This window comes from Scatophagus argus, chromosome 16 (genome assembly GCF_020382885.2).
Source record: "Scatophagus argus isolate fScaArg1 chromosome 16, fScaArg1.pri, whole genome shotgun sequence".
Classification (NCBI taxonomy): Eukaryota; Metazoa; Chordata; class Actinopteri; family Scatophagidae; genus Scatophagus; species Scatophagus argus.
The window spans coordinates 2,286,663-2,304,344 of NC_058508.1; the positions used below are offsets into that span (position 1 = coordinate 2,286,663).

General features: G+C 40.8%; 2 protein-coding genes across 3 annotated transcripts; one reads left to right on the forward strand and one right to left on the reverse strand.

The window, feature by feature from the left end:
• Positions 1 to 336: 336 nt before the first annotated feature.
• zgc:86896 (uncharacterized protein LOC415190 homolog) lies at positions 337 to 6,228 on the reverse strand. The gene is made up of 10 exons (XM_046416339.1): positions 6,072 to 6,228; positions 5,231 to 5,361; positions 4,709 to 4,813; positions 4,008 to 4,230; positions 3,648 to 3,755; positions 2,762 to 2,968; positions 2,384 to 2,459; positions 1,262 to 1,452; positions 1,055 to 1,145; positions 337 to 550 (listed from the first exon to the last, which is right to left on the reverse strand). The coding sequence occupies exons 2-10, from the start codon at positions 5,292 to 5,294 to the stop codon at positions 545 to 547; spliced, it is 1,071 nt and encodes a 356-aa protein (XP_046272295.1). The 5' UTR covers positions 5,295 to 5,361; positions 6,072 to 6,228; the 3' UTR covers positions 337 to 544.
• Positions 6,229 to 6,754: 526 nt separating this feature from the next.
• Positions 6,755 to 16,109, forward strand: prkar1aa (protein kinase, cAMP-dependent, regulatory, type I, alpha (tissue specific extinguisher 1) a). Of its 2 annotated transcripts, none has more exons than XM_046414482.1 (11): positions 6,755 to 6,898; positions 8,398 to 8,585; positions 10,287 to 10,454; positions 10,919 to 11,010; positions 11,093 to 11,154; positions 11,247 to 11,293; positions 11,905 to 12,063; positions 12,196 to 12,256; positions 12,347 to 12,468; positions 13,253 to 13,334; positions 13,539 to 16,109. In XM_046414482.1, the coding sequence occupies exons 1-11, from the start codon at positions 6,892 to 6,894 to the stop codon at positions 13,709 to 13,711; spliced, it is 1,161 nt and encodes a 386-aa protein (XP_046270438.1). In that variant the 5' UTR covers positions 6,755 to 6,891; the 3' UTR covers positions 13,712 to 16,109. The 2 variants fall into 2 exon arrangements, with proteins under 2 accessions (XP_046270438.1, XP_046270440.1); XM_046414484.1 differs by lacking the exon at positions 6,755 to 6,898 and adding an exon at positions 6,928 to 7,050.
• Positions 16,110 to 17,682: the final 1,573 nt, after the last annotated feature.

Here is a 17,682-nt window from a genome sequence, read left to right on the forward strand (position 1 = left end):
CACAGAAACGAAAGAGGTTTGGTCATGTACGTTTGATGAAGATGTCATCATAATCAAGATGACATTTCCAGCGTTATCTTCTTAAACTTTGAGAAGGATCTTCAGAGCCACAGAAGAAATATTCCAATAGTTTCCTTCGGCTGAGTGGCACCAATCGCTGATGGCACTTGTGTGCAAGTTTGATGAAATACCCCTTTAAGAGGAAGCAAAACAGTGGCAGTGGAATAACGACACAAACATAGGGCAACAACCTATGACACATCGAAGTAAAAATGACAATGCACTGCATACACAACACAGAAATGTGAAGAACACGTCATTACACCACATCGCCTGTCCTGTAAATATCCTTTTTATTCAAAATAATTCTCTCCTGACAAATAGAACAAAACACACATGCTGACATTGTTTTCCAGTTACTCAAAAAACACATCATTGGCTCCATACTTAGGCACGTGGCTTTATTCCACAGAAGAGTGATTGATACACGCATGAGTTGTCAGTTCAGCATCTGAATCCTCGAGGACCGACAGCCTGTGGAGTCTCAGTGCTGCACAATAACAATACAGACATGTTAGAATTGATCCTACATGGCAGATAGCAGTAAATTATGTCACAGTATGTTTGGGTTGCAGCTGATAATGCTGATACCAGGCACAGACGTTCAGTACTGAACATTTTATCAGGTTCAGAATGTAATCAGCATGAAAAAGCCTGAGTGGCATTATTCACAAGACACATTTCACAACTATCACTTAAATATCATTTTTCTCTATACCTGTGGCTAAACTGATTTCAGCGTACATTAACTGTGACTAATCTACTTTTTTTTTTATCGCTGAGTGGTGATTTGCTGATGATATGGTGACTTGTCACACAGTTGAGTCCAGATTCCAACCACAGCTAACCTGTACACTTAAAATACTAAAGAGGGTTCATCTTAAACACATTTTACTATTAATGCTTCAAAACACAACTGAGTAATAATGCTCACCGTCAACTTTTAAAAATACAGCTTCGTGTTTGTATTGAAGACAGAGTTTGACACATGTACCTTAAAATCCCAGATGATCATGGCTCCATCCAGACCCACACTGCTGTACTTGTCCACTTTGGCTCTGTCCCCAGATACAACACGCAGCTGCCTGCAGCACACAGCACAACACATGCACACAAGACTCACAAAAGTGACTGTCAACACATTTGAAACGTCCTTCTAATGGCTGCATTATAACTTCATTGGCAGATCAGTGGCCCTTACGTGATGCTATTCTGGTGAAGGGTTCCCAGTTCATTGCTGTCTTCCTCAGTGGCCTTCTTGTCCAGGTTGCGGAAATGTTGCATGGCTGACATGCTCCCCTTTGAGGTCTGCTTGGGGATGTCCAGCTTCTTCACAAACTCCAGGGTGCCTGGACCCTTGTAAGTGAACTGGTAGGGGCAACAGTCATGACCCTGACAGGAAAAACATTTGGGTTGTCAAATAACAGCAATCACAAGGGATACATTTTGAGGAGTTCATTTTCTGTGTTTTACCAATAGGAAGACAAAAGAAATTGTGCACTGGGATTGTATTTTTTTAGCCATTACAGTAGTGTCCTAATGACAAACTTCAGTCCAATAGTCAAATACTACGAGGCTTACTAACAATCTGCCTTTTACTTCATTACTGTAAGAATTCCACACACGAACATACAGTCATTTGTAATATTACTAATGCCTTCTGATAATTGTTTTTCCTCAAATTCTTATTTTTTTTCACAATAAGAGAGGAAAATTTGATAAAGCTACAGGCTTACATTACTCATGACTGTTGTTGCTGATGAATGTGGATATTCAGTTTTAAAAATGTTTGTTGTTATACTGCCATGGAAGAAATTTCTTTATTTACTGTACTTTAGAAATCTACTTACATTATACTATTACTACTTTTTAATTTTTGCCCACCTGGGGGCAGAAACAAGCTAAAAACACAACATTAACATAGCTGTCACCTTAAAAAGTTGACATCAGTAATGCTTTAGCAAACAGTTGCCTATTGACACATCCAGACACTCAGCAAAATGTTGCTTAGCTGTTAATGATCTACTATGTTCCCATGCTAGTCTCTGTTTAGTTTATATTACAGAAATTCTTAATAGAAATGTGTGATTTGCATGTAGGTCCACCTGGAGAAATATTCTTTCTGGGACTACTAAGGATGAACTGTGAAAAATTTTAAGCCAGTCAGACTCATGACCATTTGAACTGATAATTTTGACCAAGTCTTTGCCTTATCAATGAACCTTTTACATTGTTTTGCCTTGTGCTTGTCCCCATAAGGAAGGTGAATCCCAACAATGTGGCTGTAGAGTAGCTAAAGGTACTGTATAGAAGTAATAGTTACCGCAGCAACAATCTCAGTGGGGCTGACATAGAGGACGCTCAGTAGCGGCAGATGGTTTGTGGTCAGCTGGGTTACCCTGTATTTACAGAGGTATTAGAAAGGTGGAGGTGTTATAATGTCACCAGATACCAACATCAAATTATGTACACAAAGTCATTTGGTACAAAGATTTTATGAAAATAAAGATATAAAAACTTTAATTTAATCTAATTTTCCACGTATCTTTATGTTGGGAATGGAACCTGGTGGCAGTTAACTACTCACTGATCCATTTGTGAAAGACACTTTTCAAATCAAAGTAGATACTTTATCTCCATTTTAGCTGAATATTAATACTGATCATAATGATGCAACAAGTTTCTCGACTGCAGTGCTCACTTTTTCCCCTGGGCAGCATCAGCCACAGTGACGCTGCTGTTGTGGGCCACCCAGGCCAGCTGGTCTCCGCTGGGGGAGAAGGAGACACTGTGCACCCAGCCGTCGCATTCTTTATGCTCCAGCAGCATCTCCCCAAAAGGCATTTTGGCTCCCCAGGCAGTGGGTCCAGGCTTGTCCTCAATGTCCTTGATGTAGGCTGAGAAAATCCTGAGAAGCAAAACATACAGATCCCACGTCATGCTATGGGACACAACAATGGGTCCCACAGCAGCAGTCCCACTGTAGTGCAGGTGAGTGAGCAAGTGAGCAAGACTGCATGTATGTATTTTTCATTCAGAGGGAAAGATGTTCATAAAATCTTTATGATGGGTGAAGAGGTTCAAATTCTTTCAAACTTTAAGTACTTGGGGATATTTATCGGTTCGCATCTAACCTGTGAGAAAACGTGTTTGTGGTCATTCATAAAGTCAAACCGACACACAGCAAGTCCAGATTCATTATGAACCTTTAACAACATAGTACTTAAGTATTCAGTTTCATAATGTTTGTGGAGGTGTAAATAGACAGTGCTTTGCTAAGGAGTTTTGCTGCTACATTCTCACAAGATCGATTTTGTGTCGTTGGCTTGTTAAGCTGCACAAAAGAAAAGAGTATTTAGCCTTGGTGGAATAAATGTCATACATGCTAAAATCCCGTAGATGGTGGTAAAGATCAGTGCTGACTCCATATTACTATCCACATTCACAGGTACCAGTGATCTCCGGGGTGTATCTGCTCCGGTCTCATACATAAAGCAGTGTGTTTTCTGGTTTTCACAAATGAAGGTTAATATATCATTTCATTCTGCTTCCCTTCTTTAAAATCACAATTTTGCTGGTTGTCCCACCTGCAGTGGAAATCTGCAGACCCAGCTGCCAGTAGGATGTTGTTTGGATGCCAGTCCAGACTCAGGACTGTGGAGCGAACAGACTTTTTGATGTGCTTACTCAGCCACCTGAAAGGGAAGGAGAATGTTAAAAAAAAAAAAAAAAAAAAAGTATTTGAATGTGCTTTGAAAGTGTCATGGCAATTTGTATCATGTAAGAAGTAAGAGTCATTGCGTCTGATGTCTCGGCTTATTGACTGGCATCACCATCCTGAGGCTCACTTACTACTGAAGTTAGTAATCTTGGCATTCAGAACTAATACCAATTTAAGTCTAATGTACAAAACTGGAACAGTACAGATGGGTTCATGTAATGCTCACCAGTCGTTCTCCTTCTCAAAGTAACAGACAGATATGAGACGAGCTCCGCTACCCAGGGCGAATTTGTTCTCCTGTGGTGACCACTTGACACAAGTGGCTGCGCGGTTGATGCGCACCAGGACAAGCGTGGGCTTCCATACACCATCCTTCAGGGTCCATACATAGGCATTGCGGTCAGAGGCGCAAGTCACAATGCGATTGGACTGTGGGGCCCAGTCAATGCCTGTGGATACAGTGATGGAGCTCTATTCAAGTGTCAAAGGATGCAAGAAACATATTTTACCTGAGAAGAACAGAAATGTGTGTAGATTGTGGATGCTAACGCAAATTAGATTAAATTGTTGGCCCCTCTTAGACCCAATGATGACAGTGATGACAACTGAGCAAACTCCATTCACTGATGAAAACTGTGAGATATGACTGAAAGTTCCTGAAAGAAGCTACCGGAATGACAATGACTGAAGCCTGTTAGCAAATCATTATGACCAAGGTCAAAAACAAACCCTTACTCTCCAAATTTCATTTCATTAAATTACAAAGAAACAGTTGACGCATAGTAAAGCTGAGACTTTTGGGAGACTTTTGGGACCATGAGCTTTAAGGCCATGAGGGCCCATTGTTTCATATTCTTCAGTATGTTGTCAAACACGTCACACCCCACCTTTCCTTCAGTCGTTGTTTTCTGATGTAAGGCACTGTACCTGTGATTCGTCCACTGTGCTCAGTCAGCTCGTGGATCTTGACCCAGTCTTTGCCTTTCTTCTCATAGACGTTCACCACATTGTTGTTCGGACTAACTGCAATCTCTTTATAGAAACAGATGTGCACAAAATGTTACCGCTGTTTATGTAGAAATACAAATGTATTAGAATGGTAGCAAGGTCTGACGTACAGTGTGCAAAACACCTTATCGATAGTCCAACAATAAATGTAATGCGAAGTACAAAAACTGCAGCGGAACTGAAGTGCAGTCAGAGACATGAAGAAATGCTCTTTGAGTCCATTTTCTGTATTGATAATCAGATTCCCTGTGGTTCTCCAGGCAACATTAACGCAATTAGAGGAGGGAGAAAATGTATCTGCATTCTGCACTGAAAGTGTGGTCCCACCCTTTATGGAACCCATAGGTTATAGAGAAAGAATTCAGGAATGTGATGTCTTACACACACAAACTGCATGCGTTACTATAAAAGGAAACGCATCCAAGTTGATGTTTCACCTACGTGTCCTGTCTTTGTTCCAGGCGTGGCAGGAGAGTGGCTCCAGGCCAAAACTGTAGAGTGACATGTCTGTACAGAGGCAGGAGAGGCTGCTGGAATGTAGCTGCTGTCACAACAGGTCTGTAGATGTCCTGCTGTGGGTCCCAGGATGAGAGCAGGGAGGAGGACAGTGAGACATTTTGTAGACAAACACGATTTTTTCAAAAAAGCTAGCACAGCACAGCTAGATTGTTGTGTTTTTGCACTGAGAAACCATCCGCATGATGAAAGTCTTAGATTTTCATACTTACTTGCGTTCTAAAATCCTGTCAAGAGATTTGGTTGAATAATGGGAAGTTTCATCTGAAGATCTGGTTAATCCACTTTATGGGCACACTCACAGCTTGTGTTTATGAGTTTAGTGTGTGCAACAATGCTTCCTTTAAGTCACTGGAAGCGAGGTGAGTAATGATTGTGAGATAAGAGTACACCTTTATCAGGTGTGGTGCACACTGCGCAAACATGCTTTTACTGTCACGTCTGTAGTTTTCTGTGCCCTCTAATGCGAACCTAAATGTGAACGGAGGGAACAAACCCTGGATTTGTTAATTTAAAACAGTCTGAAAGGCTTTGAGCTAAAGAAGACACTATTTTACATCAGCCTTTTACATAGAAGTACTTCTGTTGTTTTTACTCTGCCTTGTAAAATGGACAAAAGTAAGTAGATAAATACTGATGAGAAGCAACATCTTTTAGACAGATCTGAATGTCTGCAGTTTAATATTACTTTTCTTAAGAGTTGTTTTGACAAGATGGCCAGTTTTATGGCCAGATAAAAACAACAAGAGCTAAGGTCATTACTTACCTGTCCTCTATATATGTGATCCGGTTGAGTTCGTGGTCGTGGAAGGGAGGGGGTGAGAGGTGCAGGCCTGTATCCGTGGACTCTGGCCAGTCAACACGAATGGAGCTGTGCAGTCTGGGTGAAGGATGAGGCAGTGGTTTCACTGAAGGGAGGTGAAGAAAGGTGGGTGTGTCTGCTAATAGCTGTTGAGCAAGCACCTCCTCTGGAGCTGTGCGATCGTGTGATAAACCGCGATCTCTAAACACATGTACACAACCAGTTATTCTAGCAAACAGCTAAATAAATAAATAAATATGTAAAAGAAATTTACATGTTTTGGACTGCAACAAACAACTATCCATTAATTTGCCGTTGACTTATTTATTTTGTCCGATCAACAGTCCAAAATCCCAGACATTACACAAAAAACACGGGAGCAGAAAATCCTCATACACACACACACATATATATATATATATATATATATATATATATATATATTTTGAAACCATCAGTTAATCGTTAAAATAATTGACGAATAATTATCTACTGTTGATCGACTAGTTGTTTTCACGATTGACTGTGTTAACGCCAAAGTGGCTTAAAGCTTAAACCAAAAAGATTTTACGCCCGAAAGAAGCAACAGTTTCCATTTTCAGTATATTTTAACCAAATGCGAGGGCTTGTCGTGATTTTATAGAATTTGTATTTGCGATTTTACAGGTCGTTTCTGTGGCTTTTACACTGTTTTTGAAGGGACACTTTTATTCTGAAACAATCCAAGAGGAAGTGGTGCTTCTCTACATTCAAGAAGAAAAACAAGCAGGGCGCACGTCATTTCATGTTTGGTGAGGATTTTCTTCCAGTTTGCAGTATGAATAGTTAGTTGTCACACTTTTGTGGATGAATTTGTTGAAAAGCTTCTTCTTTGTTTGTCTGTGTTTTTCGCATTGTTTTGATTCGGGACTGTTGATGCTAACAGTTAGCTCGCAAAGCTAATGTGAGTGTTGAGTATCCAAGATGGCTATTCATGAGAAGTTCTCAGGTGTAATAACAGTAACTTCTCATTAGGGTCGCATTGACTCACGTTTCATGTATAGCCAACAAGCTGGTAGTGTTCTCCTCCTACCTACGCAGAATAAAAACGCAAATAACGTAAAGTAACGTTAGCTAACTAATCTAGAGTTAATATAGTTAAAACGTTACATTTAACCTAACTCACTCATGTGGCTAACGGAGCACGTTAACTGTTTGGGTATCTGGCTACCCAGCTCGTCAGGGGACGGTACTGTATCGGTACTACGGCTGAAGTTGCTACTACCTGCATGAGGTATATTGGTCCTAAAAAATGCAAGTAAAAGTTCTGCAAGTAACAACGAAAATGTCGACACATTGTGCATTTTTAAGGGCGAATATGATAACAATAGTTTCAGGAAAAAAGCTGTTAGCCGATTGGCCAGCATCACCTCCTTTATCCGCGAAAAATAATAGCCTTTGGCTGAATATCTAAGCCAAAGTAATTAATAAATATGTATGGATCTGAAACCATACCATAAAAATGTGTATTTAAAGCTGTTTTCAATTTTTTGGGCTGTTGTTTTTCCTCAAAGTCAGCAATTCGGACAGCGAGTGGCAACTATTGAAGCCAAGTTCTGAATGAATAGTTTGTGAAGCCCCCTTAATTGCTCTATCTTTTATTTAAGCGGAAACAGGGATACACCAACGTTTAGTAACATAACTGAATGTGCAGAATCACAAAAGTACAGTACTTTTGTAAATGTAATTTACTGTAAAAAACACACACACACAAAAAAAGAAATACCATTTCCGTTTTGGCCCGGGCTCATTGAACTGTTAGTGGGCCCCTGAGCTAAAACCTTTTGTCATGCCCACTTTAACCTGCTCTCTACACTCTCTTTGTGCTTTGTGTATCCTAATTGTTCCTATCAAGAAAATCAAAGACAGAAAATTTGTAAACAAATGTACAATTAATTAAAAGTTAATTAGAAGTTATGTGCAGCCGACTAACACATAATGGAGGTCTGGGGCCCCAGTGTAATTAGTCTTTTCTCATTTGATAATCAGTCGTGGTGTAGGCAATGATAAACCTTTGCTGCAACGGTTCTTATTTTTTCAAATTTGGGAGTGGACATTTATTTAGGGTCTGACTGTACATAACCAAACTAACACCAAACATTGATGTGTGGAAGATATATATATATATTTTTTCACCTAGTCATGATGTATTATCACCATCCCATTTTTTTGTAGAGGATGGGAGCTTTCCTTCTGTCGATCTGCTACTTTTAAACATTGTTCTTGTTTCCATCTCATTTTTTTTTTCCAGGTCATAAGACAAAGATGGCATCAAGCGGTACGAGCAGCGAGGAGGAACAGAGCCTCCGGGAGTGTGAGCAGTATGTTCAGAAGCACAACATCCAGCTGCTGCTCAAGGACTGCATCATCCAGCTGTGCACGGCCCGACCTGACCGGCCCATGGCCTTTCTCAGGGACCACTTTGAAAGACTGGAGAAGGTGGGTGCTGACACATGTGGCAGTAAAGGCTCTCTGACATCAGTGTCATGAGCACATAAATCTATACTCCTTTGTCCTCTGTTATAACAAGAGGAGATCTCAGCTATAAACTTCCCAAATGCAGTTCATTAAATGCCTGACCAGAGTGGAGAATATTTTGGATCATTGTTAGATTACAGTCAACAGTGCCAATCGCACCATTCCCAGCCTTGCACTGGGTCACTCTGTCCTCGTCATGGTCCGCCTAATTCGTCCATATAGACAAAAATGAAAGCTGTGTTAACCTGTTGTGAAGACATTAAAACAGAACATTGAAGTTATGAATGATCTTCGAGGATGTTTGGACTGTACTGACTTTGATGTTTTCAGAAGTGCTACAGTTTTGGATGATTACACAGAGGTTGTGACACCATACATCAGCCTCTTGGAGGACTGCTGTATATCATCAGGCACCAGGGTGAACTATAACAATGACAAACTCTGGTCCATAGCCAAACTCAGGACAGTTAAGTTTGCAAAGGCATGGATGGAAAAGTGAAAGAGTGTAGGGTTGCGAGGAAGATCAGCAAAAAATAATCCTTCTTACGTTGAGGGGGTACCATCTGCAGTGGAAAATGAAGTAGAGAAAAGTACCTGGTAAAGCGAGTAGAGTCAGGCTGAGCTAAGTGGTGTTTGGAAATGATGCTTTGGAATACAAAAGCTCCTTTTACACGCCCTGTTGTCAGCAGGAATGTTGCGCTGCTATTGCTTTTTACCATCTTGTGTAAATGGGAATTACATTTTTGCTGCCCCTCTGAGCTGGCAGTGTAGGTAGTAAAATAGCCTAATTGATGTCTTTGTGAAAAGAGTGAGATGACACAAGGGAAAAGGGGCGTAACGTGTTGATTATGTGCTATGTGTGGGGGAATTTAAAAAAGCAATTAGCAGCAGTTAGCAGCTGACACAAAGAAAAAGACCAGCAACTGCAAATGTTTGCCAACCGAGTCCTGAACTTGTGCAGTCGACCCATAGGGCGACAAGTTCTGTAGACGATGGCTCTGCACTTCATCGTACAGCGCCTGGACTCCTCAGGAATCCCTTTTGTGAACTTCAGCGCTTTAATACCATCATCTCAGCTCTCCTGCATGAGCTTGCCTGGCTCCACTTCTTGGTGGATCACTGTCCTGTCTAACTGCATGTCAAGCATGGGAAATATGTCTCTCAGGCCATCAGCATCTCCATGTCTCAATCACAGTGTTTGCAGTCAAACCACTTGCGATACTTGTTTTCATCTTTCTTTATATTTTCAATGCAAATTTTGCAATACAGTGTTTATTGTTATGCATCTATATACCAAGGAGGTAAATTTAGGAATAAACTCGATTTTGATATAGATTACACAGTAATATTGGTATTGAAAAAGTATCGAAATATTGATGCTTTTTTTAACGATACCAATATATGTATTTGATAGTATTGAAAGTACTGTCAGCCCTGTGATTGACTGGCAGCCAGTCCAGGGTGTACCCCGCCTCTCCCTGTCAGCTGGGATAGGCTCCAGCCACCCCATGATCTGGCATGCATAAAGTGATATAGAAAATGGATGGATGGTTTGTTTTATATTAGCAGATTTATGTGTCCATCATGAGGAGCATTCATGCTTTCTGTATAAGCAGTCTATTTTTCTTTTAATGCCTGAGGCGTGGTTTTGTGTACCGGCAGGAGGAGGCCCAGCAGGTGACTTCACAGCTCAAGTCTAGTTTGCGATCAGACTCCCATGAGGATGAAGTTTCTCCACCCATGAACCCCGTGGTGAGGGGTCGAAGCCGGAGAGGAGCCATCAGTGCCGAGGTGTACACTGAGGAAGACGCTGCCTCCTATGTGAAAAAGGTGAGTGGTTATAACTTGCACTTTACTGTTGTACTGTTTACTGATAAAATGTGTATTGTTGATGTATAATGATGCTTGTATTGATGAGGTAGTGATTTCAGCCTATTTTAGATTTTTTTTTCTTCAGGCAGCTGTTTTCACTGAAACTTTCTAATAAACCCACCTTACACTACCTGCTCAGTACCAAGCAGCAGACATGTAGAGATAATTGTGGTTCAGTCGTGTTCTGGTGAACATAGTTGAGCATTTAGTCAGTTGTTGGAGACTAAATCCAAGCTAAAAATTGGACTGACATTCAGCAGATAGATACAAATAAGACTCCAAATGAATGATAATGTTGCCCATGTTGCCAGCTGTTTGACTTGTGTGGTCATAGCAATATTGATTTTGATTCAGAGATATGGCACTGTTAATATTCACTGAAATGTAACACAACAATGTGAACAAGCTTCTTCTCACCAAAGGTCATCCCAAAAGATTACAAGAGCATGGCTGCCCTGTCCAAAGCCATGGAGAAGAACGTACTGTTTGCCCATTTGGACGACAATGAGAAAAGGTAGTAACACCAGTCAGTTTGGTGGCTTAACAATCCTTTTCAAATCATCTCCAGCTGATCAGTTGATTTTCTGCCCCTCCAGTGACATTTTTGACGCAATGTTTTCTGTCAACTACATTGCGGGAGAAACAGTCATCCAGCAGGGTGAGTTTTAACATAACTGTTCATGGAGATGGCTGTGTTTTTCTTCTGTTGATTCATTCATGAGATTCCTGTTCTTCCTGCTCATGTTCCAGGTGATGAGGGAGACAACTTCTATGTTATCGACCAAGGAGAGATGGACGTAAGATCTCTTTCTTATGTTTCTCCAATACAAGTCATAACCTCATAAACATCATGATTGACAGCTGAGTCTTGCTCATGACTGGGTCAGAGGAGTGTGAGGGAGCAGCGTTGTTGGCCAAAGATGGCAGCGCTCGTATCTGGGATATTTTACCTTCATTTTTGTACAGGGGGAGAAAGTGGAGACATGTTGTCCATCTTAGTCTGTTCTGCTGCCCCCATGTGGTCAAAAATATTAATGCATCTTTATCAGCAATAGAGAGCTTGGACTTCTTGACCACAGTTGTATTCCAGATATGTCATATAATGGAAATATTTTAAGCAAATAATTGCAGATTTGATGTTTGTATTACTTCTCTTGACTTTTCAGCTTTGTGTAAAGTTGAGGGCACATGACCGACTAAAACGGAAGAAAAACAGTCTATTTTCACTTAACTGGCTCTTCATTGAATGTTTTGGGGTTTTTTTTTATCTTGTACTCTTGTTGAGATATTAAAGACTTGTATCAGACTGGCATCATTTTGCCAAATTGTGGCTATAATGCATGGATGTTAAACATGTCTCAGCACCAACCTGGCCAGTCACAGGTTTCTGCTGTCCATCTTCTTTCAGGTCTATGTGAACAATGAATGGGTGACCAGCATTGGTGAGGGAGGTAGTTTTGGGGAACTGGCTTTGATCTATGGGACCCCTCGTGCAGCTACAGTTCGGGCCAAGTCCAATGTTAAACTGTGGGGCATCGACAGAGAAAGCTATAGGAGAATACTGATGGTAAGCTGTGCAGCGCTGATAAATGACAAAACAGACCGAAAAATAATGAGAAATCATGAGTTGTTATGCAGATATTTTTAATCATACATCAGAGTTATGATCAGGTTCTTGTTGGACTTTTCTTATTTTTAGGGGAGCACCTTGAGAAAGCGCAAGATGTATGAGGAGTTCCTGAGCAAAGTGTCCATTTTAGGTGAGATTGTCAGCTGTTATTCGTCACTTTGCAGTTGCCCTGATACATCCTGAAGAGTGGATTTGTTGACTGACTGTTGCTCCTGAACAGAGTCTCTGGATAAGTGGGAGCGTCTGACCGTGGCTGACGCCTTGGAAACCGTGCAGTTTGAGGACGGCCAGAAAATTGTCGTGCAAGGAGAGCCTGGTGATGAGTTCTTCATCATCCTGGAGGTAGACATTTTGATCTGGAACCACCAGTCAGCCCAGACTGGACGTCAATTTCAGTATGCAACGTACTATTTGTGAAAGAAGAGATTACCCTCAATTTAATCTCGTAGTCTCTAATCAGGTTAATATCTTTAGCATTAGTGGAACATAAATTGAACTGAAAACAGTCCTATTCAACTGGCTGCCTGTGAGCTAAACCCAGCCCTTTAACAGCTGTAATCTGTCCCTTGTCCCTGGAACATATAGGATAAAGTTTATTTAAAAAGAAAAGATGTTTGTTCATCGTGTCAGTCACGCAATTGACACAGTGTCAGTACTAGTATGGATAGCTTTGGCTCATAGTTTAAGCCCATAGTTTTGATCTGCAGTAAAAACATTACACTTGAGAAGAACCTAATGTGGAGGGATGTTTAAAGACTAAGCACTCGAACATTGAAACAGACTTTGTTCGGATCTTCACCAGCATTATTTTAACACATTTAAATTTCTAGCTTTACACGTCAAACATGGGAAATCTAAATGTTGGCCCTTTGCTACTTCACTTTTTTAAGATCTTGGCGCTCTACAGAAATAACTGAATGATCCTAACCTAAACAGTTTTCAGTAACTTTAATATTTTGTGTGAAAACTTGCACAGTCAACGAACGCTTCATCTCCAGTGGATTATTTTCTAAAGAAACTGGGATGTATAATCCGTCGTCCACAGTGCATCTTGGATGTGGGTTTTCTGAAAAGTGCTTTTGATTTCTGGGATATGTAGTTCAAGATGTTTCTGCTGTGCTCACAGGGGACAGCAGCGGTGCTTCAGAGGCGGTCAGAGGAAGAGGAGTTTGTGGAGGTCGGCAGACTGGGACCATCAGATTACTTTGGTAAGTCAGACAAACATAAGACCCTGACAGACACGTCTCAGAGTGACCAGGTAGTTCCTGACATTGTCTGGCTGTATGGGCAGCTAGAATTAAATGCATGTTGTGGAAACATAACCCAAATATTTTAAAATAACAAAGAAGGACACCATATGCTTGTGTGAACCTTTTACTCGTGTAACCGGTTGTCTCTTCTTTGTCCCACAGGCGAGATCGCCCTGCTGATGAACCGGCCCCGTGCTGCCACTGTTGCCGCATGCGGACCCCTCAAGTGTGTCAAATTGGACAGGCCGCGATTCGAGCGAGTTCTGGGCCCCTGCTCTGACATCCTGAAGAGAAACATTGAGCAGTACAACAGCTTTGTTTCCCTCTCTGTCTGAGCTCGTCGGCACTCAGACCCTGCTTGTCTCCGCTGCAGGGTCCACCAGCACGTACGCCTGCTTTACGTTCCCTCTTCTGCTCTCTCTCACATACAGTATGTTGCCACACCCATCTGATCTCCACAGATCACTTTAATACTCCTCACTCCTCTTTTTTTTAATTTCATATTTATTCATGTTAATGTTTTCAGAAGATAGGATTTGTTTTGAAAGAATGGTGTGCGTGACTGTGCTCACAGTAAGTGACAACTCATAACTAATGTAATGATCTCAACAGGACGTAAAGATAGTAAAGTGAAATACATTTAAACTAGAAAATAGGGACATCATAAAATATACAGAAGACTTGACATATTGTAGACAAAATGAAACTTGTTGGTGGTGCACCTGGAAGAGGGTTCCAGGTTCGAATCCCGGTCTGGGCCCTTCTATGTGGAGTTTGCATGTTCTCCCTGTGCCTGCGTGGGTTTTCTCCAGGTACTCCGGCTTCCTCCCACAATACCAAAAACATGCACATTAGGTTAATTGGCTACTCTACATTGCCCCTAGGTGTGAGTGTGAGAGTGTGTGATTGTCTGTCTTTGTGTGTTGGCCCTGCGATTGACTGGCGACCAGTCCAGGGTGAACCGCGACTCTCACCTGTAGTCAGCTGGGATAGGCTCCAGCTCCCCCGCGACCTGGATGAAAAAACAGAAGTAAAAAGATGAGCCAGAGTAAGACGATATAATAAGAAGCTTGCAGATCTCCACCAGGTGTGGACTTGTGGGTGGGGAACAAGGAGTGCAGGGCAGGCTGTCTGTCCAGTCAGATTCCAAAGTAGCAGCTGATCACTTTGTATCCCCTGCCAGCCACTGAAGCGGAGCACAGTCAGTAAATCAGGTTTTCAAACGCTGTCAACTCCCTGCAACTACAAGAGGTCCTTGAGCACACCGTCATAAAAAATGTGCTGATGGGACCAGTAGTATTCAAGATTAGCTGCAGACACGCACACACGACCAAATACATTATCCCCTCCTTGCTTACTCCAGGTGGTGATAATAATAATATATGTAAGCTAACTAAAATAACCTGAAATATTGTCCCAGTATTCTTTTCTTTAAGTGAAAGCTTTTGACGGTGTGAATGCTCAGTTAGTTTATTAGTTCGCTCTGGAGTCGCTATGACAAATGGTTTTATGCTGACTGAGGAAGCTTTATGTAGTGGTATATATGAAGTGGTACACCAAAAGGTTTATTTGTGTGTGTTAATGCTCTCTCTGTTGTTGTGGAAATGTTTTTAGCCACGCTACCAATGGGGTTCTGGGAAAGGCAGTGTTGGTCCATCGCTTTAGTCTGTACTGAAATGTCTGAGCAACTTTTAGATATATAGGCCAGGAAATTTGGTCATCCACAGTCCCCTCAGAAAGAATTGTTGTAAGATGCTGGGCGTCCCCTGACTATTCAGTTTGTCCAGTGCATTGGTTAATGACCAAATATCTTCTGAATTTACAACGTTGTCATCAGCTTCAGGTGTACTTAGTGCTGATTAGGAAGTGTTAGCATGCCAACATGCTAAACGAAGATGATAAACTAGCATGGTGTTCTTAGCATTTAGCCTAAAGCACTGCAGTAACCAAGTACAACCACACAGATAGTGTGGCGGTAAAACTCTGAAGGCTTCTTTGTAGTTGTTTCATTTGTTTGTTTTTTGTACTTATTGACTTGGTGTATGTGATGGACACACCTTTCTTAAAGGGTTGCCTTGACATTGATAGATGTACTTATGTACTGCATCTTGTCACACCAGCGAAGTTCCAGCCGTGCACCTACAACATGGAGGATGTTTTTGAACTTTTATGGAAGAGAAATAAGGGGGGAAAAAAACAAACCCAAAGTGCACAATGATTTTTCAGTATAACCAGCTAAACTTAAGTGTTGGCTATTTTTCATGTTATGTTTGATGGTTTTCCTTTCTGAGCACCTATTGCTTATTTTAAATTGAGCTTTCAAGTCGAACAGCTCCATTTTAGCCTTTCTGTTTAACACCTGTTACATTTCACTGAAAGCTCTTAGATTGCTTTTTAAATGCAGTTATTTGTTTTGTTTTTAACATTTATTTGGTAAAAGTGTAAATTAGAATAATAACATTTTCAGTAACAAGTCTTCGTTTTAATTTTTAAAAAATTATATTATTTTTTCTATTTTTCTGGGTGAAATTCCCTCATGTTGAGCTGGTATTTGTTAAAGGATAATACAAATACCCAACACATTCAGAACGTCCTGGTATCCCTTTAACTCTGCTGACATCAAATGTTCTTGTGTTGTTCTTTTTACACCTTTGTTACTATATATTAAAAGTAAATGACTATATATTTGCACATTTTGTGACATACTATACAATTAAAAGGAAAAGATTTGTATGCTATGAAGTTCAGTTTGGTCGACACTATATGCACAAAAGTATTGGGCCACATGACCATCACATCAACAGAGACTTTAATGACATCACATTCTAAATGCATAGACAGCAACAAGATTTTGGAGGTTTTCTGTGGGAATTTTTTTGGCCCATTCATGCAGTGGAGCATTTGTGTGGTCAGACCCTGATGTTGGATGGAAAGACCTGACCCACAGTGTCTGCTCCAGTTCATCACAAAAATGTTCAGTGGGTTCTGAGTTCAGGGCTCTGTGTGGGCCAGTCACGTTCATCCACACCAAACTCATTCAATCATGTCTTTGAGCTTTGCTTTGTGCACTGGGGCACAGTCATGCTGGAATATAAAAGGGCCTTCAACAAACTGTTGCCACAAAGTTGGAAGCATAGCAATGTCCAAAATGTCTTGGTATGCTGACATTAAGATTTCCCTTCATTAGAAGTAAGGAGTGAAGCCCAACTCCTGAAAAACGGCCCCATTCCAATACTTTTGTCTATATAGTTTCTGTCTTATCCTGTCATTTAAAGGCCACACGAGGCCAAGGTACCTGTTGAAAGTAGCATCGCAACCAAGCTTGTGCCAAATATGATGCTGATATTTTCCATATTTAAAAGTCTTAATAATGAACTTAAAAATGGGTTATGGAGGTTGGCGTCAGTCCTTACTTAATCTGCAAATGGACCACAAAAGTGCTTAATGTTGCACACACATTATTGATGTAACTCATTCTCAAAAAAATGCAGAGACACACACTTGCTGTAAATGTTTAAGTTTGAGGGAGACACATATTTAGCTCCAACAACCCTACATATCCCATGATGCAACTCAGGATCTTCTTTTGTTTGAACCCAGTGGGCCTTTTAAACTCCCACAGCTTTTACAAGCCCATGTCTCTGCTTTATATGACAAATTTTTTGATCAGACTTGAGAAACACAAGATATTACACCAATACCAAAATGCATCTTTGATCAAATACCTTCCATGAGCATAAAGATTTTTCTACAAAATCACAACACAGTGAGTGCTGCCAAATGCAAACATTTAATCTGAAAACATCTGATTCATTATTATTACAAGTAATAGTAATAGATGGGTAGGTTAACCGTCCCTACCTTCTACTCACTGCCGATTCTTTTCCCTCATGTTTTCCAGTTTTCAGGTCATTATGGTAGTCCAGTCAGTGGAGACCTGCCCATCAGTTCTGGCTTTAACATTGATTTCGGGCTTGTGATTTACTGTTTGTTGTATATAATCTGATGAACACCCATCATTACAGTCAGTGTTTATTGTCTTTGTTATGTTATTCAAATATGTCTTAAATCAGTGCTGTCACACCCAGTACAATATTGTGTCATTTTGACTCGGTACTGTATTTTTTATCTGCTGTGTGTTATGACTTTACAGTATGAGATATTGAGTGTGGGTTTGTAGAGCTGTCTGTATTCAGAAACCTGGCTTGTTGCTTATTTTCAGCCTCAGTGAAGCTGCTCAGTGTGCTCCACTGTGTTTGTGCTACTAAACACAAAACTGAAGCCTGCAGTCTTTCCACAGGACCAT